Below are 26369 nucleotides of genomic sequence, written 5' to 3'. Positions count from 1 at the left end.
CCGCTATTAGCCTACAGTGTAACTGCATCACCCCATTGTTACTACACACGCACAGCACTCACTGGGGAACAAAAAGCTGAATGAACCAGAGCAGCTGCCAACTCAGGCAAAGACAACTTAGGAAACTATCTCATTCTTCCTTTCTTTGGAGGCTATTTTGTCTGTTGTTTCCTTGCATACAAAATGTGGTCTGCAACAAATAAGGCAGGATAAGATACAGCAAGTCCTGTTACTTGGTTCCAAAACCACAGGCCCTGAACACTACAAAGGAGAGAATAAATAGTGTATGTGCTTTAGGGACAATGTTCAAATGCTATCCATTCAAGATAGATTTCCATGATTTTATACTGCAGCTCAACAGAAAATGAATTCTTGAGTGAGTATGGTGGTTCTGAATGCCATTTCCGTGCAAAAATTTGCAAGGATATTTATGAAGGAACTTTTCAGACCTTGGAAAAAAAAAATCCCAGCACTAACATATGTAGCACATGTAAGTGGAGATATTTTAAATGTAATTTATTATGGATCCAGTCTTCAAAACAGCCTGACTCCACATTTTCAAGGGCTCATAGCCAGCTGTTTTGACAAGACTTTAAGAAAAGCTTGGTTCCTTTTTCTTTCTACCTCAGGCCCTTAAATATGCTTTGGATTTTCAAAACCACTCAGAACACACCAGTTCCCATCAGGGAACAGACTTTTTAAAGGGACTTGTGCCTGCATAAAAGCCTACATTTGGCTCTGCCTGAAAACCCTTCCCCTACTGCTGATGCAGGGGAGGACAACAACTTTTGTCATTTCAGGGCTGCAACCCTGAAAGCTGGGCTCTAGAAGGAAGATGTGTGCACATAAACCTCATTATCACACAGACTGAACCTGACCAATGCTTCTGGCTGCTATCATTTTACAGAGTTTCTTCCACAAGCAATTACTAACCAGCTTAATTTTAGATCTAACCTTGCCGGTTTTTATCAATGATATAATCTGAACACATTTTTAACATGAGATAATCATTTCTGTGTTTCAGTGCACTTAAGAGGTTGGAAAGGAACTGTGGAGATCATTTAAAATAACCCTTTGCTCAAAGCACATAACTATGCTCAAAGTACATAACTATGTTTTAAAGATAACCCTAATTCTCACTAATTTCTGCCTATAAAATTCTTTTCCAAGGTTACAGGAAAGAGCTCATCTACCTACCACTACTGTAGTTTCTAAAGCACCTTGGAATCCTCAGTATACTTCTCCATGAGGAGGTCTGTGGCACAACAGAAAATGCAGGCAAGGCAGTCTCTGGACAGACTCAAGGGAAATGCAAGCAATAACCAGGTTAAATCATGTCTACGTGTGCCATGCTTTATGAGAATGCTCTCAAGCAAGGTCAGAGAGGCAGTTTCCAGACATGTGGCTAGGAAGCTGACACACTGAACTGATGGCTGCTCTTCCAAGGAGGTGAAGAGAGATTTAACCAAGGCAGGTCTGTCACAAGGCGGAGTATTAACCTCAAAGTCTCAAAATGCCAGGTTTATGCCCTACCCATTCAGCTATCCTTCCTCATATCCCGTAATTGTACACAGCAGGAATGCTCGTATCCTCCTCTGAAGCAGCTGGCTCCACTGGGAACAGGATACTGTGCACACTGGAGTGCTCGTCTGGGATGCTTTGGAAATTCGTGACTTCCTGAGTTGTTTATTTTTCCATTGCAATGATCCTCCAAGAGATGCACAGGGAGCTTGTGTGCTTCCTGTGAGTAGTTCTGTTAACTCTTTGCCTACCAGCCTCTCCTCTTCAAGAAACAGCAAAGGAAATGTTCCCACCCTCTGGCAGGAAAACAGATCACACTGTGCAATCCCCATCCTGCAAAACTGCATCAAGCTGTGTTGGACTCGATCTTATCAACTCTTTGGGAAAACAGTTATCAGATAAGGCCATTCAGATATGCCATACAGAGCCTATTTTTGCTACCCGTAACACCGATGAGCATTCTCAAACTCCTCCAAGAGTTACTCCCTAATGATTATTTTGGTAGGTGAAAGGAGTAATGAAACTGAGGTTTACATGGGCTAATTGTCACTGCCTCTTCAAAACTGTGATTCAACCTTCAACAAATAGCTTGGGGCAGCTATTTATCATAAATCACTGTTATCATTAAAACGATACTGGCATGATGCCTTGTACTATCTTGTCTGAAACCCAGAGCACTGCTTTGCATTCATACGAGGGTAATCATCATCCATGTGTTTTTGAAAGAAACACTAGCGTGTTGGTTCTTTGCTTACCCAGCAGCAGGGTTCTAAATTAAATGGTGTTTATTAGTAGCATATTTTTGGTCTAATTCTTAATGAAACACCCATTAAAAACATTACAGCACTATATGCCAAACTCCACTCTCAGTTACACCAGTGTAAATCTAAAATAACTCCATTGATTTCAGCTTCTTGGTTTATGCTGCTATTTCCTAGCAAACAGATAGCACCCTCAAATTATCTCTGTAGAACAGTAAAAGTTTAGAAAAGCTCAGTGCAGCTTAGTTACAGCAGGATTTCATTATCATTCTCAAGAGTATGTTTTCATACGCTTGCAACTTTGAAGCTGAAATTTTTCATATGCTTTACCTCAGATAGCGACATTTCTCTTTAAGTTCATGAAAATTTCCCATTATGTTTCCACGCTAAGCAATCTCTCTCTCAACACTTCCCCCACCCCCATTTGCTGATGTGGGTTTTTAAGACACCTCTTTGCTCCTGAACAACTGAGAACTAGTTTCAAATATCGGAAGCATCCAAGGTGGCTGGTTCAGGAAATGTCCCTGCATTCCTCAGAGTTCCTCGGCTGAGCAGCAGGAAAGTTCATTTTATTTACAAGCTGAGCTAGGAGGTCAACTGCAACACAGGGGACCCCATAGGAAACACCATGGCACCCCTTGTTGGGCAGCAGAACTCTGCAACACTTTGCCCTCAGGACCTGCTCGTCGGGAAGATTCTCCTCCAGCCCTGTGCAGCATTCTGTGGGCTACGAGGAGGCACAAGGGGCATAAAGGCACAGATTTTTCCCCTGCAGAGCTGTAACCTCTGCAAGTTACCTCACTTTTCCACTGCATGATGCTCCTAAAACCTCTGAGCTATAGATTCTTGCTCTTCTCTAATCTCCCCTTGAAAACAAGATCATTCATACAGTGACGATGAATTAATTGTGTTGCTGCAGAAACAGCTTTCAGGCATCAGAAATTAGGAAGTGAGAGAACTGAAGCTTTTCATTCAACTTTAATTAAGTGCCAGCATAAAATATAGTACAATAGTCTTTACTCTTCATTAACACAGCCTTGGGTGACTCTTACACAATCCAGCCAGTACATTTTTACCAACAATACATTTTACAGATGTGGCTGATATAACTACCTATTATTAAGACTGCCTGATACTTCTTTGAGACCCTGTTTTCAGCTATTTTCAGCTGTTTATCGCTCCCTTAAGCTTTAACAGGTGGGGTGAAACTTTCCAGCTCATGGCCTGATTCCAACAAAAATGTCACGGGGAAAAGATCTACCAAAATATTTCCAAATACCTGGCTAATGAAATATACACTATTTTTGCCCAAGTTAACAATTCTTGCTCACTTTGGTTGATCTGCAACTTCAAATTTTTGGAGGAGACAGACTCTGAGTTAGGGCCAGCTCTGCCACAGTGAGAATCCTCCAAGTTTAGCCACATGGAAGTATCTTGAAAAATTAGCGCACATCTAAGTTCTTTAAAGACTTGATTTTTTTCAGTGACTAAATTATCCAGAAGCTCCTTTTGTACTGAGTGTGCTTTGACTTGGAGCTTTGACTTGGAGGCTGAGTGAGAGTCTCCATAGAAGTCTGTGCTGCTGTGGGCTGAGACCAGGAGCAAAAAGAAGAAAGCTTGTCTCTACCCAGTGCCGACAGACTCTTGGAGAGGATGTGACTAGTAAAATGTTAAGAGTTCTTTGTTATTTGGGGAGAGTGATTTTTTTTTTTTTCCCAAAGGCATATAAGCTTAGCCAAATTTGGGAAGATTTTCAGCAGGATGGCAAAAAGCACATTTCTGACAAAAAGCCATCTGCTAAATTTCAAAGAAAAAGCATGATGAATTTTCAATGAGACAACATCTTTTTTCTTCTAAACACTTAAGAACTACTAAACTGTTCTGGCAGGTATTTTCTTTCAGAATGAAACAATCAGGATAGAAAAATTCAGCATGAGAGATAAAGTTTGCCCAATCTGCAAGATGTTGCAAAAGGGCATTACATTAAGAAGTATCGGGAAGCCTGAGAAAGCTTCATATATCTCCTATAAGAAAGAAAATGAGCTTTAAATGTATATCCATAAATATCAAATGAAGGGAATCCAGAAAAAAACTCCCAAGACAGCAAAAAAAAAAAAAAAAAGCCATATATTCCCCTTCCAACATGGTCTTGTGTAATACCCTTGCAACATTCTCTGGAAGTTAATTAACAGGGGCTCCACCAAACCAAGGAGAAAGAAAATTCCACCAGCAGGACACCCTACTGTGACTTTTCATTTGTCTTTACAAGCCTTTGCAGACATCCCCGGTACACAAACAGCGCATGGGAAGAGCCAACTTCTACAACAGCTGGGATCCTGATTCAAGGAGGTTACTGGTTACTGGCTGGTGTAACCAGCCAGTAACCAGAAAAAAACACATGGAGAGGTGCAGTAGGAAAACCTGTGATTTGAATCCCTACCATGACAATTGACTGTGCAAGCGAGCAGCTGCATCTAGCCTCACTGGAGTTTCTAAACATTATCCAAATACACCCCATGCAGCATGAACTGCAAATTACCCAATCTAAAGGTGAGTGAGGAACAGATTATTGTGGCAAGGGCTGCATCATAAAGTGATGCTCAAACCTCTTTGCTGGCAAAAAAAGCAGTTGAGGGTGGTAATTCTCTTCCCTGTTATTGTGGAATCTAGGTACATCCAAGTACTTTGCCAGATCCCAGTGACGCAACTTTTGTGGCCCACATGCTGAGTTTGCCTGCCCTCACCTGAGTATTGTCAGCTGCCTGTTGTCTCTGCAAACCAAACCTCCTGTCCATGCTAAAAAAGAGCAAGGACAAAGATCCTTGTGGTTGCAAACAGAAGCTCTCAGAAGACACGAAGAATGACCTTGAACAGCTCCCTGCCATTTCCAGAAAGATAGAGCCTAGTTACTCAATGGTTGATCAAAACCTCACCACATGCATCTGAGAGAAACACATCAGCAGTGCTACCCTGCCATCTCCACTCCAACAAGCGGAGATAGTAGTAGAAGTTTATCTGGACCAGTATGGGGAGTTTCTCAGCTCTTACCAGTATGGGGAACGTGGTCTAGTGATGGAAAGACTGCATCTGTAAAGCTCTCCGACTCTGATAGCACAGGCTGTTCTTAGAAACTGAGCAACTCCCCCCACCAACTCCAAAACAACAAATGATCCTTCCCTCTTTATGCTCAATCAGTTCCAGGATGGATTTTGAAGTAGGGACATAAACAGTTGTGTGGGCATCCATCAGCAAAAGCAAGCAGGAAAATAAGCAGCAGCCAAGGAGCTTCAACAGAAGCTTCAGCCAAGAAACAAAATTCATATGGCTTTGCTGTGCAGCAAGCAAAATCATGGCTGTGGAGTATCAGTCCATGGACATCCCATGGCATTACAATCACTGATAATTATACAAGAAGCTCTCAATGGCTAACACCAACTATATTCCTTATTATGTGGACACTCACAAGTATGGCCAGAAGCAGCACCTGTGTTAACGAGATCTTAGTCTCTCTGTAAGTTCTGGTCTTCCTCTGCCCAGTTTCTAATGTCCTGCTTATATCTATCCACTTGATGTCTAGAGGAGTCCTGCCTGACATTTGTTGGATGCAACACCAAAACTTACTGTGTTTCATCCAATCAAAAAACATCCAAAGAGAAAATTTCAGTCAGCCAATAACTGCCAATATCAATAACTGGTAATTCTTGTTTTCCACATATATTAAGTAAATGCAATAGATTTACTCAAGCTAAAATAGAACAACTGTACAAATGAGCACTGTGCAATTACTTGCATCAAGCCATTCAGTCTTAATTGTCATATACATTTTTTCTTGTATGTTCCTGCTGCTTATTGCAATATACCAGTGCTGTTTCTGTGCCCGTATGAAACAGGCACAAAATGGCAAATCACCTGTGTGAAATTTTCACTTACAATGAAATGAGTGTTCATTAAATTTCTGTTCATTAAATTTCATTATAAGCATTCAGAATTGTAAATGTTCCTTTTTCTTTGCAGAACTCATTTCCAATCAAAAGAAATGAGCAGATCCAAAAATGCACTTTAAAATTAGGCTCAGAGTGATTGAAAGGAAAAAAAAAAAAAAGAAATTGTGAAATTCCCTTTTTCTCAAACTGGACTATTCCTTTTTAACCAAAATTCAGAACATTTGTTGGAAAAAAAAAAAAACACACTTCTTTTGACAATTGTATCACAGATCTACTAATTGCACAGGGTATTTACTCTGCAAAGCAAACGCAGTAAAACAATTTATGGTTAACACATGTTAAGGCTGACAGATTGGAAATTGATACTTTTATGGTAAGAATGCATTATTAGTAGCCTGCATTTCATAAAGTCTCGCTCAATTTCTTTCCTTTTCTGTGTATTTCTCCATGGCAAAACTTGTCACCTTAGCAGGAGGTGAAGCTCCTGTTTATCCCGTAGTGCAGTTTACAGTCTACCTGCAGCCACCTACCAACACAGCTGTACAACTGGTGGGAAAGGTGCCCTGAAAAACCCCTAGGGGAAAGGTACCCTGAACACTCCCTTCAGTCCTCTCAGCTTTCTGCTCAGACTGCTGAGCAGAGCTGCCTGTTTGGGTTTTTCGTAGGTACCCACCAGAAGTTAAACTTAATTGTCAGGAACCACTGAACTGCCAGCAGATTCACCTCTCCTACTGATAACCTAATTTTCTGACAATACAAGAAATTCCCTTCATGGGGAGAGCTTAGCAAGGTTATATACGGAAACCCACATGGTCTGGGTTGCACCTGCCTCATATTTTGCCAGTGCTGGAGGATTAGGTAAACTCAGAATTCACTTCCTTTAAGTCAAGGATTTTTAGGAGATTTCTCAGTGAGGGACAGAACAGCAGTTTCAAGGTTGGAAACACAGGACCACTGCCCCTGTGTTTACCTTATGCCACGAGGGATGCCGTCTGCCTTCCAGTGCCATCACTTGAAGGGCACTAAGGGTGGCTTCCCCACTATAGCAAGCCTATTCACAGTAGGAAGAGTGGGTCCAAGCACTCGGACCAGCCAAGGCAGAGCAGGCTCTTCCCTCATAGCTGCTGAACAAAACATGAATGAAGAGTGATTCCCATGAGGCCAAGGAACTCCGGACATCCAGATCACTTCCACCAAGGCACTGGGCCCACACCTACAACCTGCTCTCCCCAGGAGCTATTCCCTCCCTTCACTCTGGCAGGCTTTCAGGATCAGAACCCATTTGATGGATGGCCCAGTTTTCCTCAGAGCTCTCAGAAGTGAAACAAGAACAGGAATCCAGGACACTCACCACATCTGTGCTTGTGATCTTGGCCAGGAAGTCTGTTAGGCTGTCACCGGAGAGTGAACTGTCCCCATCATCAAGCTGAAGGCCACAGATGGCTGCTCCCACACTTCCAGTTGCTATCATTGATGGTGGGTACATGGCAAAGTTAAAATCTGCAAGAACAGATCTGGGAATTAGTCAAGCCTGGACCAGAAAAGCTACAAAACATCACAGGCAATCAACATAAAAACCACACCCAAGAATAAAAAAACGGGGAAGTAGAAGAAAGGGAAAAGTGCCACTCTTTTTGGTCTGACTGAGCTCATTAGTCACACTACTCATCACAAGTAGTCAAAGGAGGTGTAACAGATCTACAAATTAAGATGGAAATGCAGCTTGGTCTTTTATTCTCACTGATGCATAAATAAACCTGGACAATTTTAATAGTCTTTTCTTAGTTTACAAAAAAAAAGGAAAAAGAAGAGGGAGGCTTTCTGTAATTTATGTCAGAAATTTGGGTCTTGGTCACACTAGAGCTCTATGTACAATCAGAAACTAACTGGAATAAGGTATCACAAAGGACTGAACTGAGATTTTTTATTCACGTCAGTTTTTAAAGACTTAATTAATTCCAGCATTTAACAAACTGTCTGGGAAAGAGATTTTAATTAACAATTCATCTTTACTGCTCTATGTTCAACACCTTTGCAATTAGTAAGTGAGAACACTTACAGCCCATAGCTATGTGATCAAAGAAAAAACAAAGATCACATTTCTCATTACTACTACTTTTTAACAATCAGGTTGAAAATGCATTTCAAAACTTCTCACACATCTGCGGAGATCAAGAGAGAAATGAAAATAAAACTGAATGCTCTTGTGACCTTTCTAAGGCCACTTTATGCTTTTCCATACTGCATAGGCGCTTGGTAACTTGTATTTCCTTTACTAAACACCATTCCCAGATTTTCTAGGTTAAAAATATCTTCCTAAATTTAAATTTGATTTGCAAGTTGTTTGTTCAACAGTAACTCATTATTAAACCCTTCTCTACCACTTTTCGATTGTAAGGACTGGAGGAGAAAGAAGAGGAAATCCAAGTATTTCCCCAGATTAAAAATAATAATCCTAGTAAAAATATAAAAGAAATGCTATCAACATATTTAGTCTATTTATACAGACACTTCACAGAAAACTGTCCTTCCATTAAGGGCACATCCCAAGTCTGAAGACAGCTAGCACAAATTCTGTAATCCTGCTGATTTTTGTGTAACCAAAGAAGTTTCAAACACACAGAGGTTTCTTTCTCAGTCTCCCAGGTACTGAGACAGCAGGCACAGGAATAGCTCTGAAGATGGCATGTTCTTCTCCAGGCTGTAATATGTACCTGGGATCCAAAAGGAATGCAGAATTCACCGAAGACAGGAACTCTGGTGATATTATTGAACCATATGGACTGGAGGGGGGCTAAAAGGGGAGCTAAAAGTGGGAGAGAAAAGAGAGGAGCTGAAATGCTCACACAGACTTATCTGTCTCATGGAGCCACTGGGAGATGACCACTTGCATGCCCACCACTGTCCTTCCTCCCAGGAAAGCTCAGCAGACATCACACACAGACAAACACTTCTGAATGATCAAATTCCCACTGACAGAAACAACTAGTATGGACTGCTATTATTACAAAAATAACAATTATACACTTCTGTAGTAGTAACTCACTATATATATAAGAAAGCCAATAGCCTTGGAAATCATAATAGTGCCCAAATTAACAACTAAGTCATCAGGAAAGTCTTGACCCCCCTTCTTGTCAGTGTTGGACATTGCCTGGCGAATGCTGATCTCAGCATGCATCACAAATGACGCCACCAATGTAAAAGGAATTACACTTCCACCATCAAAATCAATCTTTCACATTTACCTCATGTGAATTTATGCAGCATAGGACAGCATCCCCCAGCCTGTAAGTGGGAGACCAGGGAGAACAAATAGTGCTACCTGATACAGAGCACATGCACTCTCAGCAGGAGCCTGTGCTCTGCTCAGTGCCTCTGCCTGCTGTTGTGGTTATTACTGGGCTAGACCTTGAGAGCAGGCCATAAACACAGTGGGATTTTAAGCAGAACTCACCATTTCTTCTTTCATCCTGCTTGAAAACGGATGTTCAAAATGGCCCTTGTTTTGTGCCATGCTGCCTCTTTTCCTACTCACGGCTACCTACTGGGAGCCCTGGGACTCAGCTCTGGGTGCCTTGCTGTAGCTCATTCCTGTCGACTGATCTGGTAGCTAGCGGCTCCACGGAAGAAGCACGGGCCACCAGTTTACAAAGTCCAACATGAAAACCAGGAACAGTTCCAGGACTAATAAAGAGGCGTTTCTGTAAAGCTCGTAAATGTTTATGTGCTTTAATTACTGTCCAGAGTCTTCTCCCAGTCCATGGAGCAAGTAACAAATGTTTATAACATTTTAAAATATTCAAACAACATTTATAGAACAGACTTAGCATCCCAAAAATCTGTTCCTACAGAGCATGAGTAACCCCACTAATTTCTGTAGAAATGGATGAATTAAAGAAGGATGCATCTCCATTGATCTGTTTCTACCCTTGTACACACTGCAACTGCTTGGGTTTAGCTCTGCTGGGAACTCTCCTCAACTGGGAACAAGGCATTCAAGCCCTTTGACTTCAGCATGTTTCACCTCCACGTACAGCACAAAGACACGGGAACTAACAGTGCTCCTGGCTGATACCACAGGGGACAAAGCAGGCTGTGGCACAATGCCTGCTGAAGTACATGTGAGCATAAAATGAAGGAGACGAGAAAAACGGCGAGTGCAAACCCCGTGTGCTTATGGGGCATGAATGAGGCTGCAATTGACTAACATGGCCATAAGCTGAGACGCAACTCCAGCATTTGTTTTTGGACTTACCAAACTGTGTCCTAATTATGCATGGAACTAGAGACCTGCCAGTGGCCATGGATCTTCCATAATCTACTCCTCCTTGCCACAATTTTTGGGAAGATGCAGTTATCTTTTGGAAAAGATAACTCCAACAAAGTCTGGACAGTCCATATAGAAGCTACAATGCAGTGGGTAAGAACAACATGCCTCCACTCCCACCCATTGCATCTGCAGCTGGGAGAAACAGATCCCCTTGGAGGCCCAGGTGGACCCATGCCTCACAAGTGTCCTCATAGCGTAGCTTCCCCCAGTTGCCAGCGGCTAGCAGAGGAGATCTCATCAACAGGGAGCTCCTGTGTCTCTCTCCCAACACTCATCACAGCCCAGGCTCAATGAGATGAGCGAACAACACGCATTCAGCCTCCCCTCTGAACTTCCTCGCCTCCTAGGGGCTTACATCAGGACCTCCACATTATTCAAATGCCGGTCTTCTCGTGGTTGATTTTATACCTACAAGTTATGTACTTCCAGAAACCGTCTTCCTAGGAAGCTGAATAAAGAGCCACAGTGCCCCTGCCAACTAGCACTGCTGTAGGTCTGCTTCCACGTGGGGTCACATGAGAACGTTTCTATGCCCAATAACCTTGTTAGTTCCCTTAATGTCATTCATAATGCAAATGAGACAGCGAGCGAATGGCCAGAGGCCCAGAGTGACTAAAGCTCAGCATCCAGAAAGTCTTACATTGCCTCTAGCTCTAAACTAACTTCCCTCCATAACAAGCACCATAAACTTGGCTATCAAAGCTACACATGCCCAGTCTTTGTTGTACAACAGGCAGCGATTTGTATCACTGGCTCCTATTTTTAGCATATTAATTAACTACTGCAACTGGTGAGGCAAGTGTCTCCAACTGGAGAGTGTGGCGCCATTGTCTGAAGTCATCACCTCATCTCACGCTATTGAAAATCATGGCAGTGACCCTCCTGCTGATATGAATTTAACCTGACATGCCCACAAAGGGATGGGGGGTGGTGCACCAATTTTGTGCACATGGTTCTCCACATCACCCTGGACCCTATTAGTGTGGAAAGAGCTCATTGAAAGAAAAGAAGCCACATTGTGCTGGGCCACCTAGAGGGTTGAATAGAAAAGGCTGAGGAAAAGAGCAGGCAGCGGAATAAAGGCCGTAATTAACATATTTCCATATTCAGCAAAGCAATAACTACGTGAAGTGTTTGTCAAGGTGCAATGAAAGCAATAAATATTAAACACCGTATCTGAGGGGATGCAGAACCCCCCTCCGAGTCTCTTACATTCCATCAAGAAATTTGAAACAAGATATCTATATATGATTTCTTGATTATAAGCTCTTGTCCCACTTCCCACATGATAACAGCCAAACTCGCCATTCTTACTCACAGGCAAAACTTCCCCAGATTTAAGTCAAAAGCTTGCCTTGACATTTAAGGAAAAAAAATCAAAATAAAAGGGGGAAAGAGAGAGAACTTAAAACATTTGAGACATATACTTTTACTTAAATTCTTGCCGGAGACCATGAACCCTGAATTACAAAGGCATCTTATAAAAGCACTGGACACCTGAAGCAAGGCTATGGCTATGGACCTATATGCAACCCTGGTTATGGGAACCCAGAGTAATGTACTCAAGGCATGGCTCTGACTCTTACTTTGCTGCGATTTATGCAACTCCACAGCAAAATACGAAAGAGTTTCGAAAGTCAGAGGGGTAGCACAACAACATGTAGTCTAAGAGAATAAGAACATGCAAACACTTTAAGGAAAGAAATGGGTTGTTAGAAAGCAGGACTTGTTTTGCCTTCTATTCCCAGGCAATAAATGCCATGAACCATCCCATCACCATTTCCATGCCACCTTTTTTCCTAAAGGATCTTAAAAACTTGGGACCAACCCTGCACAACCCCACTGACTCCTACAGGTAACTTCAGTACTGGAGGAAAAAAAAAAAAAAAAAAAGCAAATACAAGAAAGTGCCATTTGAAACACAGCCACCTCTGGACCAGACAACCAGAGCAAATTCAGGGTACCAAGGACAATCAGCACTCTTCTGCACTCAAGCTAGAACTGACAGCCAGGACAGGAATGTATGCACATGCCAAGATCATTTTTCTGCACGTGCAGCAAATGTGACCGACGGTCAGGTGCTAGGACCCTGCACACCACAGCTGAGCTATTTTGCTAGCTCACTCCTGCAGGCAGATCCAGTGGACTTCACTACCTCTGAGCCAGGAAAATGAACGGTTGACAGTCAGACTAAAGCAGGAGAGAACCAGAGGCAGGAACCCAGAGAGGTCCTGCAAGGGGAAGCCCTAACTCACAGCCAATAAAGGAAAACTGCCGGAAGGAAAAGAGCACTGACAAATACCCAGGCTGGACGTGCTCTGTGTGCCAAAGCCAGGTGGGAACTCCACCTTCTCACAATGATCCCTGTTGCTGTTCTGGTTGCAGGTTGCTATTTTAACAGCCAGTTTTCATCTATAGGATTTAATAGAGGTTTGTTTGCAGAGCTGCAAATGCAGAATTGGAAAGCGCTACCTAGAGGAAAGCAATGCTTCTCAGGGGGCACATCACAGGGGGAGGAAAAAAAGAAATGTTATCTCCATCAGGAGAACACAACGATGATCCTCAACAACATCAGTTTATAAATTGCTATATAATTCTTATCAACATTTATCAGCCTGATTTCATTCAGCATCGAACTTCACATAGCCAATGATTTTACTATGAGGATAAGCATGGATCTTTATTTTAGAAGGTAAGTTTAAAATAAAGCTGTAAGAGAAACAATATAAGTCACGCATTTAATTCTTGCCTGTTTTGATCCAAATGCATTTCCTGTGTTCATGTGTTAATAATCCAGTTGGCTTTAACTGCACTGGCCATTTTATCTCTTACTCCTGTAATTCTGCGAGATACAACAATTTTTCCCAATGTTAACAATTTCTGCTTTTAAAAGCAAAACCAACTGACTCCTTAGCACTTAAAAAAAAAAAAAAAAAGGTATACCAGTGCCAAGAATGACAAAAGAAAAAACTATCAAGTAAAACAGGATGCAGATGTAAGTGCTTCTATCCATTGAGTAGGTGGCAGGGAAGACACCTAATTCTGTTCCTGGGCTACAGTAAGGCTAAAAAGATTGGACTTTATACTTTGAAGTATCCTAAATGCTAATGCTATCGCACAACCTTCTGAGTGAAGTATAGACAGGAAAACTTGTTGAACACTCTACATAGAAAAGTATACAGGCACTCAATGCAGCATACTGATTAGCTGCAGATTAAATCATAAGCTCTATTTCTGAATAACTATTTGTACTGATTATTATTGCCATTTGATCTGCAATTTCAATAAGGTAGCTTAACCAAGATCAGGATTATATTAACACTTGAACCATCAAAAGGTCAAATGTGCAGCTGGTAGGAAGGACAACTTATCTTCCAGCTCAGGAAATATACTAGCTTGTATCAGCAAAGGCTCTCTTCCTCAATTTCATTCCACATCATCTTTCCAGATTTGTTGGGTCCTACAACTTAAGGAGAGAGCCTGCTCATATGAAATAGTCCCCAGGCCCTGCCTACTTGCTAATGGAGCTGTGATGGCTCTTGTGGCCTCATTCTGCTGGAGGTTTGTTATACTGATATGAGCTGCCTCTCCCAGGAACAAGCAAAAGCCTTCTTTTGTCTAGCAATAAAATCACATGGGTTATTTTTTCTTCTGACACGTGTAATGCAAGAAGCATTTGTGCAACCACCATCACTTTACAATGCGTATTTTCCTTCTATGAGATTAATGCATCTAACAAAGCCTCTCTGGACTTTTTTTCCCCTCTGTGAAGAACAGGTCCTGGCTAAGATGCATAGCACACCTTTGCCTTCTGCACAGACATAGCCAAGTAAGTCTTACATTGGCTAAAAGCATAAGGACACATAGCACATTGCCCAGCAGGACTCCTGAGGACCAAACATGCCTCTTGGTGTTACACAGCATTCTGTGTAGTTACCCTCCAGGTCGGCATGGCTATAGGCCTCACTGTGCAGTCTTTGCTCATACAACACTCCCATTGACTTCCACAGAACTTCTGTCTGAGTAAGGATCCCGGATTTGGCCCAGAAGTTAAAAAAAAAAAAAAAAAAAAAAGCTTTCTCAGCTTTCAAATGTAGATGATTAATGTCCCAGAAACAGTGGGCAGAGGTTTGGCACACAGTACAAAACTGACTTAAAGCTGAAATTTTCCTCCTGTTTCTTAGGCTCATTCTAGACACAGATTTTGAAAGCCACCAGTCATGAGATGCTCCATTGTATTTGTTATGGTAACATCTCACCTGCCAGAGGACTCAGCTGAAGCACAAAAGAGAATGTGCAAACAACTGAGTCTAGGGATCTACACAGTTGCTTTCTGTCTCTGCAAGTCCACAAAGCTTTCTGCTTCCAAGTTTTGCATGCCACTTAAATAAAACACCAAGAACCTCCTGTGATTAGTCTCTCCATTACTGCTTCTGCCCAGAGAAGCACAGCTCCTCTTGCTGAGTCCTGGTCTGCACATCCTCTCCACCCTCAAAACCCATTCTTTTGTAGATCCTGAGACAAAAATATACATATATACCCTGTGCCAAAACAGTGTCACATACAGCCTCCAACGAGAGAGCATAACTTAAGGAAGCAGTCAAGCATCTGCAACTCTGAACAACCTGGAAGAAGAAATGGAGGGCAAGCTGAAGTCAAGGAAATAATGAATAGTCCTCCTTCCATCTGCAGTGTGGCATGCTCTGCATGCAGCTCTGCAGCCAGGGCATTTTCCTGCTCCTCCAGGAGTGACTCCATGGCTTGGAGAGCAACACAAACAAGCAAATGGATGACCCCCTAGAAAAATTTCCAAACTGTGGAGTGCTATGGGAAGAGACAGAGGTAAGCCCATTGCAGGACAAATGAAGAGTGAAAAGCAACAAACAGACGGGAGGTAGGATAAGAACAGCAAATGACAGTGACTTAAGAGAGCAAAAGAAGAATGGTCTCTTTGTGGGGGGCAAAGCAGATAAACAGGATCCTCTCAAGCTGAAAAAGAGGTAAAACATCTGTTGTACCAAGCATATGGTAAGGGCAGGGAGTCTTGCTGCACTAACTTTTTAGTGCCTTTGAAATTCACAGGGCTCCTGAAGTAGAGTTTAGCTCACATAGGGTAGCCACCAGCAGGGTAAGAAAACAAATGACACTGTGAAAGACACAGTATGTCAGCACAGTATCAGTCTATACGGTGTTATTGTGCAGTTAGCGAGGCAGCTTGAAGAGAGCTGTCCTATGCACAGGCAATTCCCAGTCAACAGATTGTGCTCTGCTCACTTGCCAGTACCCTGTGTGCACAGCCACAGCTCTGCAAGTACAGGCAGAGCTGGCTGAGGGTGGCTCCACTTTCAGATCCTTCTGGTGGAGAACGAGGCTTCAGAAAGTGTTACAAGTGCAGGGCAGGGAAAAGAGAAAACTTCTTGTTCAAGGAATAAGCTTCTGTCTTGCTTAGAAGTAATAAGTTCAGATGGGACCAAAAGCAAGGAGGGATATGTTCCAGTTCAGTCATGCTCATTGTGAATCATTACTCACTACAATGACGGGGGAGAGGCTGTGGATTTATATTCATGCAGCTTGTTTCAGAACCAGGCTTGAAATAAGACAGAGCACCAAAATGATAAAACATAACTGAGAATACAAAAGTATTCTCAGTTATACAAAATACAAAAGGAAGTGTCTTTTCCTTTTGTGTACTATTCACACAGAAATCAGACTAGAATCAATATTAAAATGATCCTAAACATCCAACGCAACCCAGCAACCCATCAGTGCCCCCTTCCCAGTTTGCTGACATGAAGTCTCACAGGACTGAGACCACAGCTGGCTCTGCAAAGGCAAGGAACACTTGGGAATTTCTGGTATAAAGCTTTTGCTGAAACCAAAATGGAGCAGTAGGTGAAGAACTCAAGCTAGAGGAGAAAAGATCAAAATATGTCAGACTTTACATGACACAGTAAAGAAGAACTACTTGAGAGCAGAGTAAAGCAGCATTGAGATAAATCAGGAAGCAAAAGAAGAGACATTGCGTGCTAATGTCTCTTAGACATTAAACAAGACTAAAACTATTAGCCAGCCAGCAAGGTCAAGTCTGGTAACACTAAAGAGCCAAAACTGGGCTAAACACATGCATGGAGGGAGCAAAGAAGAGGCATCCACATGTCAAAGAAGGTCATCTAGCTGAAAGAAGGCAAATGGGGAAAATGAAAAACAGGCTTAACCCAAGCTGGCTAAGAGCAGAAGCTTTGAGGGAGAAGGGAAAGAAGAAATGCAGCGGCTGGATGAAGAGAAGCTCTGCAACAAATAAGACACGAAAAGGAAATGACAACTGGATCTGGAATGAAGTTTGATGAGAAGGGGATTTTTTCACAGAGGAGGTTAAGAATTGCTTTGAGAAAGCTTGGTAGTGAAAGGGAAATAAAGCATTAATAACACGTTATTTCCATAATGCAATAACAGTGTTGCAGCTTGCTAGTAACTGAGCATAAGGGTAGACAACTGGGAAAAGGGGGCTTGGTTAAGGTATCTGCTTTTGAAGCTGTGATGGGTTGTGGGTCCACCTCAGACGTAAATGTTCGCCACAGCAATTTGTGGAAAATGGGGCGTAAGAAAAGGAAAAACTGCAGCCAGTGGCCATTGTGCCCTTTCTTCTGGGAAGCTCCATACCTACATCTTTAACGTGCAAAAAAAGGAAACTTTGACTCGTTTGCTTCGTTAAACTCTAGAGGACTTCAGTTCATGCATTTGATACCACAAGAAGCAGATCACACAGGGGAAACAGAGGACAAGCGCATAGCTGGACCAAGTGGCAGAAAGAGAATGCTGTTCTGGAGCTCAGTAAATGGACTAGTAAAACATGGAACCAACCATCAAGGAACTCACGGACAAAGAATGGAAAGAAGCCAAGGCCTTTGGAAAACTCCTTCATGGCCACACTCCTACAATAGTATGGTTACTTGGAAAACTTCATGGGCAAAGGATTACAGACTAGAATTTGAAAAGGTAAATCATAGTGGAATCTACGTTACTCAAGACAATGTCCTCTTAAAACAAAATAAAACACTGTTTTAGGAAATTAAAACAATGGAAGAGGGAAAACTGGGCTGGTATAGAAGACAACATACAAGTATGTTGGAAGAGTGATGGCTGATATTATGATGATCCTAATAATTTTAACCACTGAAAAGACCACCTTTTGCAGAAGGAAAGAGCAGGTTAATGAACCCTAAGTAGGGGGAAAATGCAAAGCCAATATACACGTGATGTACCAAAATAAGTTACTAATTAGACCAGAAATATCTGATGGATTACCAAGAGTGATCCTGCAGGCACTGAGCAATATTTCTGTTGATCTCTGTGGCCTTTTGCCTTAAAAGGATCACACAGAAGTGGAAAAAGAAGGAAAAGCTTCAGCATCTTGTAACCAAATCAGTAACCAAAAAGTTAATTACCCTCTGAAAAATCCATATAAGCATTCTCTAAAAGATCTACTGAGGTAGTAAAAACTGGCCTACATTGTAAAGAAACAGTCTCAAACATTGAGAAGCAGAAATAGCAGTAAACAGTCATACACTTGTATTACCCAAAAGCTGCATTTGATTTTCCATTTGCCTCTGCAAACACACAGGGGGCAACAGTTCTCACAATGCACAAATCCCATCACAAAGAGTTAGGTATATCAAACAATAGAGAGTCAAAATGTTAAGCCATATACTACTTCGAAATACCCCTGTAAAACATGGCATGCTGCTCATCTGCTTTAGGTCTAACTCCTATAAAGTGGTCTAACAGTTAATTCTTGGAATGAAAATTTAAAGTACACTTAGCCTTTAAAAGTCACCAGAAAATAACAATAGCATTTTACATATAAATATATAGCAAAAACTTCTATTCCTTCAGAGCCATTTTTCTTATCTAAGCCTTCAGAAACTGTATTCAGTCAAAAATATGACAAAAGGGAAGCATAATGGTTCCCTACAAAAGGGAGCAGTTTCACTGCTTGCTTGGAGTCAAGAGAAAGAATCCAAATATTTTTTTTTTTAATAATTACTTTTTAAAATTGTTATTCCCTATGCTCCAGTAATGTAGTAGGATCACATACATATTAAAAATAAAATCTCTATCTCACTGGTTAACCAGTGTCCTGTTTAACAACATTTTACAGAACACAACATTCATTTTGGGCAACGTGCTTTACAGCTTCTAGTATTTGGCTATCCCATATTGGACCGTACAAATGACCTGTGGCTCTTTAAAAACATTACTGAATGAGGCAAAGTAGGAAATCACTGGTGTTCAGCCTTATTGGCCTACAGCAAAAGCACCACATGTATTAGTAGGAACAGGACTGCAAGTGCCTTACAAGATACTGTTGATACACAGTATGAGGACCTGATGCACAACACCTTTGCAAAGTCCCACTGTCTTGAACTGCTCTTCCCACACCATACTAAGGACGGAGGGATGAAAAGCTTTCGTGCCACCAGCGACTAATCTTCCCATCACATCTCACGCAGACATATCCAGGGCACCTTGGCGTACCTGTGGCACAAAGGGCAATGAAGGTTTGTGCATGCTTCCGGATCAAAAGCAACTTGTCTTTAGGTAGAGGCAGCTTCCGTAGAATGTGTTCAATGAAGTCATGTGGGGTGACTGCTGCGAGGTTCCACTTCAACTTCCCCAGCACCACGAGCTCCCATTCCTGCAAGAGTTGTGTGGGGGAAGAAGAGAAGAAAAGCCATAATCAAGTCTGAAGAAAACACTTCACTTATTTATCTGATTGTAATTATATCACTGCTAAATTGGTTCTGATCAAACAATTTTTTTTCAGTATGCCCCTACTGCTTTGAAGTTGTTGGCTTTTTTTCTTTTATTCTTTTTTTTTTTTTTTTAAACCACTGGAAATGTCAAGCACTGCTGAAAATAATGAGACCTGGCAGCTCCTGCCAAGATTTTACTTTTTTTTGTATCCAGTGTTGAATGCCCACCCAGAAAGTTTAGCCTTGCAATTAGATATTGCCAAGGTCATTGTGGTCCTTTCCTAGTAACTTCTTTTAAATGACTGTAGTCCTTACTTTATAGCCATTTAAAAGCCCTCGAGATAACCACGCACAAAAATAACCTAGATATACATTCTTTTTTCAAAACAGGGGAAGTTCATTTGATGGCACTCTCTCCAAAACTGCATTCAAAAGCTCCTGCAGATAAATCTGATGGTGCTTAAACTACTCTGAGACAGGCTTTGCAGAAAGGAAATGCACATAACCACAGCCAAGAAGTAGCCTGTGTAAATTATATGCCAATAAATCATGTAGGATCCAGTCCCACATTCTTTGCACGCCCAAAACTCCCAGTGAAATCAAAGGAAAACTCGGGCACCTATGTAACTACTGGCCATTCCCTGCAATGTGTACGACACACAGGAACGGTACCTCATCAACAGATCTGACTGTGGGGCTAGGTTGTGCATACTTAAACATTTAAAATGAGTTTTGAATACCTTACAGTGCCCCGCAGAGCAGACAAAACTCAGGCCTTGGACCTCATTCTGTCTCATGCATCAACCATTAGCTATTAACTAAATTCCATGCACTGATTCTTGAGTCCTGATTGATGCGTTAGCCTGATGGAGCCCAGCGTGGCGGGAAGCCCCAGCTAAGTTTGTAGAGCTGGCAAGGTCGAAAAAAACGTCCTTTAATTTTGCAGCCCAGAAACGTCAACCAGTGTTGCTGAGAAAACATAAACATGGACCCCACAACGCCATTTCTGCAGTTGTTTCTCTGAATAGATATCTGCTCTAACAGCAAGTTACTTTCCTACAGACATTCCTACTGGATTATGACAGAGCCCTCCATAGCTTGGAATCTCACATTCACGTACCTACCCCCTACAGGGCCCAAAAAACAGATGCTTCTTTTCTTCCCTCCCTCCCCCCCCCAAAAAAAAAAGTAAAAATAAGGTGTTTTAACAAAATGGCAATTACGTTAACTAAGGTCTGATCTTCCCAACACAATAGATTCTGATCCAGAAAAGCACATAATGGTGCGATCTGGAAGACTGGGTAGAGGGAACGCAAGGTTAAATGACGTGACAAGAAGAGGGAGGTACATTGTGCTCCTCTTCTTGCACAGGGTCCACAGCGCTTCCTGCAACAGCCAGTGTCACCAGTGGGACACCTAATGCCTGTGACAGCCATGGCAGGGTTTGCAGCACAGAGCTCTTTATTCTGCAGAAGCATGAGCTCCTGGCCCCTCCCCAGGGGGAATTCCCACTGGCTTCACCCAGTGATTCATAGGAGAAATTCTCGTGGGATTCAGCTAACTATGCACATCCACCAGCGTCTGTGCAAATGAAGCTACCGGGCCGAGCGTGCATCCCTCTGACAGGCTGAACAGAGTCGTTACACTTGGAAAAGACCTCCGAGATCATCTGCTCCAAACTCCCGCTCTATGCCACTCTGCACATATTAAGCATTCCCCTGAATAACCGTGATTCTTTCTGTTTCTGCTTTCCCAGTGTCTGGTTTGAATCCCCCAACGCCAAGCCCCTTTCCCTCGTGGGTCAAACTCCACCCCCCATCACCTGCCTTGCCGAGAACCCCCTGCACGAACCAACCCACCGTTCATCAGCCGCACAGCACCCGGCACCCCAACCTTGCCCACCGGCACCCCGCCACTTGCAGCCAAGCAAGCCCCGCAGCTAGGCGCAGCGCCCCGCCACTGCACCACCGGGCGAAGACGGCCACGGGGCCCTAAATCCGGCTGCCCCCCCCCCTTGCTCTCCCTCCCCGCTCCTCCCTGGGGCCGCCTGGCAGCGTTTCAAGGGGTGAAGTCATGCCCGGCTCCGCGTGTCTGCCGCCAGGTGGAGCCGCAGCGCCGCGCCGAGCCGAGCTGAGCCGCGCCGGGCCGCCCGCAGCAGCGCCCCCGCCGCGGGGCAAGCACACGCGTGGGGCCGGGGCTCCCCCGGGGAAATGCGGGAGCAGCAGGAGCAGCAGCCGGGCAGCCCCAGGGAACTGCACGGGGGGTGCCAAGGGTGGGGGCAGAAGCTGCAAGGAGGGGAGCCCAGGACCCCCACCACCGCTGCCACCGCCAGCGGCCCCCAGCCCCGGGGGTGCAGTGCGCCCGCAGGATCTGGGCGGCCCCGCTCCATCACACGGTGGCTCTAAGCACTTTTGACAATTCAGGAAGAGCGTGTGAAGGAAAAAAAAAAAAAAGTGGAAAGCATGATTTTAAAAAGGGGGGAGCGTGGGGGGAGGGTGGCAAAAGTGGTGGCTGGCTGTGGAAGAGAGGGAGAGGCAAGGGGACAGCTGTCAGCGCAAGAGCTGATGCAGAGGATGGGTGTGCTGAAGGTGGAAGGGGGCTGCTTACCAGCAGCTCTTGGGGTTTGATGGAATTGTCCGTATATATGCACAGCTTCTCTGCTGTGAGGGGGATTGTCTCTTTCAGCTTGGAGGCCAGGAACATGCACACTTGCCCCCCAGCAGTTGCAGATGCACTTTCGAGTGGGCACCACAGCTAAGAATCTGTCCAAGTAATTCATTGCCAGAGGGAAAACTTCTTCTTCACACTTCTGCTCTTCACAGACCTGCAAGCAAGGAGCGTGGGGAGGGGAGGATGGGAGGGTGGGGGGCAGAGAAAGAGACAAGAAATAAAAAAATGAATAAACGAGTGACCCCACAAAACACACCACTGCCTGTGCGCTGCAGCTCCTGCTATTTTTGTTTCCCGGGGAGCTAAATTTTGGGGGAGGGGGAGATCTCTGGAGAGGCTGGGAAGGCTGCAATCGGCTTTCATCTTCCTTTAGTTCATTCAGTAAGAAATGAATTCAAGACACTGTGTGGGAGAGCCGAAAAGCCCCATCCAGCAGCAATGATCAGCCTCCGACTTTTTTTTTTTGCGACCCAATTCTTTTTTTTTTTTTGATTTCGTCATATTTTCAAAAATCGATAAAAATATCAAAACACCTCTGGAGGTCCCGGTTTTGGTGCCATGGGCATCCAGGGGCGGTCCCCTATCGTTTCCGACAATGCAAAAATTTCCCCGGGGGGCATCCCCCAGCTCTGCGCCCCTGATCTGTGCGGGGGGGAAGGACGGGAGACACAGCGAGGGCGAGGTGGGGTGGGGAGAGCCCGAGCAGCCTGAATCCTTAGAGCGGAGGCGAGCGCTGAGAAAATTATTTCAAAAATTTACTAAAAATCAGCGCTGCGGAGAAACCGCACAAATCGCACATGAAAATCAAGCGGAGGGTCTGCTCTTTCCAACCCGGGGGGGTTTGTCTGGGAAAAGTCCCCCCCAAAAGAGATCCGAAGTGGGCAAATTGATTGATGGTAGGGGCTAGGGCAAGGCAGTCAAGCATGCGGGGCTGCGGGCCCGCTGCCGCCCCACGCTAAGGATTGGGGTGCAGGAGGTGTCCGCCGCCTGCTTGGGCTTCCCTGCAGCCCCTGGCTGCATTTGGGGGGGCGGGGGTGCAGCGGCGGGGGGCCCCCCCGGAGCCCCTTCTTGGAAAGAAGGGTGAAGACGGGCTCAGCGCCTCCGAGCAGCTGCACGCAGCTCAACATGGCGAAAAAAGGCACGTCCTAACCGCTGCATACGTGGGCATGAAATCCTCGCTGGGCAAAAACGTGGGGGGCACTGGTCACCCCCCGCCCCTCGCCCTGCCCCAGGCGCAGCTCCCTTTCCCAGAAAAGCCTCAATCTCAGGCGCCTCCAGCCGCGCTCCAGCCGCCCTGCAGCCGGAGGCGGCTTTTCTTTTCTTTTACTTGCAAATGACTTGCCCAGCTCCCCCCCCACTTCCTCCCCTCGCTGCACCCCGCTTTGCAGAAGCGGCAGCCCCCCGGCAGGGCTGACTGCCAGGGCGGGCTGCGAGATGCTCCCCGCGCCCTTCCCCCACCGCACCGAGGAAGAAGAAAAAAAAAAAAAAAAAGAAAAAGAAAACCCACACACACACACAAAAAAACCAACCCCAAACCCACGGTGACCGGGGGGCGAGAGGCTGCAGGAGGAGAGGGGCAGCGAAGGCAGGGGCGCTGCACCCCAGCCCCCCGCGGGCAGGGGCTCAGAGGGGCCGGTGGTGGCCAGCAAATACGAACCTCCAGCATCCAAGTGGCCACCCATCCTCCTCATGAAGGGCTGGATGTCCTTCTGGACGCACTTGAAGTAGGAGCACTGGGGCAGATACCTCTCCTCGATGGTTAGTAAGTTGTGCAAACGCGGTCGTCGTAGAGCAAGTTTGGGTCAGGCAGAGCTCTCCTCATGGGATCCACCTCGCAGCACAGCAGCTCCATGTTTCCAAAGAGATCTCCCTCTTTCTCTGATGGAAAAGTTTTTTTTTTTTTTTTTTTTTTTTTTTTTTGGGGGGGGGGGGGAAGGGGGTGGGGAAAGGAGAGGGGTAAAGGAGGAGGGGTAGGTGGGTGGGAGGAAGACGGCAGGGCTTTCCAGCTCGATCCTGCCTCCCTTGAAACTCGTCTCTCCCTCTCTTGATTTCTAGCCTAAAGTTGAAGCAAAGTGACGCAACTCGCCAGGGCAGGCAGTTCTCTCTCTTGTTATTATGGAGAACAGCAGCTGGTCAGACGTAACATCAAACGCGCTTTTTTTTTTTTTTTTCCTCTCTATAAGCTAACAAGGAACCAGGAGGCCCTCGTATAGGGACACACACACACAAATGACAGCTTCTCTTTTCTCCCTTACAGCGACAGAACGAAATCCGCTCCGCACTTTTCCTCCCGCGGGGAGCCTGCCTTTCGTCTATTTCCCCCCCTTTTCTGGCCGCAAGGGGCTTACGGCACCCACCTGGGCTGCGAAGGCTAAGGACGAAATGCCCCTGCTTGGTGGCGCGCCACATGCACGTCCCGTGTCCCCCCCCCTCGAGCCTTTGACCCGCTCCCCCCCCCCCCCCTCCTCCGGTACCCCCCTTTAATCTGAGCGGGGGGGGAGCGTGCAGAGCTCCCTGATAGCTCCTGCCTAAGAGCAAACCCGAAGAAAAAAAAAAAAAAAAAAAAAAAAAAAAAAAGCAAAAATATATATTAAATAATAATAATAAAAAAAAAAAGTAAGATATGCCGAGGGTGCTGGAGGGGTGAGCGCTCGGCAACGCTTTCAGGGTGCAATCTAGCAACAATCCCCTCCGCACTTCCTCCGGTCTGCACGCCTTGCGAGCAGGCGAAGTGCTTCAGCAGCGCACGGCGGCCGCAACTTTTCTAGGAAACGGCGCGGGGGGGTCCGGGGGCCGGCTGGGGGCAGCGGGAGCCCGCACCGAGGGCTCCCCCCCCGGCAAGGCGCTTGCCCGGGCCCCGCCGTCGGCGCCCGCGATGCAGCCCCCGCTTTCCCGTTGGGAGCCACCTGCCCCAGCCCGGGGCTGCTCGCTCTGCTCCCTCGCCTACCTCCGGGCAAAGCAGCCGGCTGGAAAAACGCAGGTCAACTTTTTCGTGAGGTCCTCTGCTGCAGCCCCCGCCGGGCTGGGGGCTCCCGATGGGGAAGGGAGCTGCCTCGGGGCGGCCCCGTACGTGCATGCGGGTAGCACGCGGCCGGGGGCCGCCGGCCGACCCCCCGGAGGTGGACTGAAGTGGTAGGGGAAGGGGGTTGTGGGGGGGAAATACCGCCTTAAAACTGTGAGTACGGCAGTTTGGGGCGCCGCTTCCCCTCCCTCTATTGCATAGCCAATAGCTCTGGGCTCTCGCCGCTGCGCGCTGATTGTTACCGGGCAGATTATATTTTAAGGACGCCTGCCGCCCGGCATCCAGAGCGGCCCCCGGGGGGACGGGGGCGAAGAGCAGCCCCCTCACCTGGCCTCCTCGGGCGAGGGGGGGCAGCCGCTGGCCCCCTCCCAGCCCGGCCGTCGCCCCCTCTGCAGCGCAACGGAGGGATGGGACCGGCTCTGCCTCTCCCCCCACCACCCGCCGGGTGCATCTCCCCGCCCGTCGGGGCAAACGTGGCTTTTTTTAGCTACCAAAAGCTGCCGGGACTCCCTGCCCCGCGACCCTTGGGCGGGTGACACCGCCTGGAGCCGGCTCTCCGAAGCGCTCGGTACCGGCGTTTGCCCTACAAGAAGGGTCGCACGACCCTCGTCCCGTCCCATCCCGTCCTTGAAAGCGCTGCGTGGTGGCCCCTCGCCCCCCTCCACCCCTTCGAGGCGAGGGCCTCGTTGGGGCCGGGCCAGGCTCAGTGGGGATGGGGGCGCGTTTTGGGAAGGCGGAGGGGGGCTGTCTGGGGGGTACCCCCCCGCCGTACGTCGGTCAGGGACCCTCAGCAGAGCGGCGTGCCCCGCAATGAAAGGCTCTTTAACTTCCACCATTCATTTTCCCCTCCTGGCTACTCCTGCGAACAGGGAGCGTGTTTGTGGCAGCGCACGTTTTTCCTTCTCCAAACTTAATTCATAAGCGCTCCCGTCCGGCTTTGTAGCCCGACAATGCGGCGATTGTGATTTATGGGGTTTCGGGGCGGGGGGTGGTGGGGGGGGGGGGGCGACACAGAGTCCTAATTGCCCAGCCGCGACTTTGGAAGTGGGTGATGTCTGGGGCACGGCGCCGGCGGGGACGCGAGGCCCCCCGCACCCCGCCGATGGGATCCGCCCGCCCGAGGGCTGCCGCATCCCCGCCGCTTTGCTTGGGTGGTTCCCTTAAAAAGAATACCCCCCCCCCGCCCCCCAATCAATCCATGGAAGTACGCCAGCTTACACGCGGAGGTGCCGCTGATCTGCAGCGACGTGATAAAAAAAAAAAAAAAAAAGTAAAGAAACCCACACCTTTCCCCGGTGCGACGGCTTTCATGGTGGGTCACGCTTCCCAAAAGGAAAACGCACTCGGTCCCCCCCGCACTGCCCC

At 46.0% G+C, this 26369-nt stretch overlaps 1 protein-coding gene across 1 annotated transcript in view; it reads right to left on the bottom strand.

Moving 5' to 3' along the window:
• CCND2 (cyclin D2) overlaps positions 1-23893 on the bottom strand; it is a 35571-nt gene extending 11678 nt beyond the window's left edge. Inside the window, 7 exon segments of the mRNA XM_032196135.1 lie at positions 7578-7726; positions 19095-19254; positions 21920-22021; positions 22023-22136; positions 23640-23660; positions 23662-23759; positions 23762-23893. Of these exon segments, the coding sequence (XP_032052026.1) occupies positions 7578-7726; positions 19095-19254; positions 21920-22021; positions 22023-22136; positions 23640-23660; positions 23662-23759; positions 23762-23834 (717 nt within the window). The 5' untranslated portion in view covers positions 23835-23893.
• Between the last annotated feature and the right edge of the window lie 2476 nt (positions 23894-26369).

The sequence above is a fragment of the Aythya fuligula genome, chromosome 1, assembly GCF_009819795.1.
Source record: "Aythya fuligula isolate bAytFul2 chromosome 1, bAytFul2.pri, whole genome shotgun sequence".
In the NCBI taxonomy this organism is placed as follows: domain Eukaryota; kingdom Metazoa; phylum Chordata; class Aves; order Anseriformes; family Anatidae; genus Aythya; species Aythya fuligula.
The sequence above is the reverse complement of the archived record's forward strand: the minus strand, read 5'-3'. Positions and strand labels throughout refer to the sequence as shown.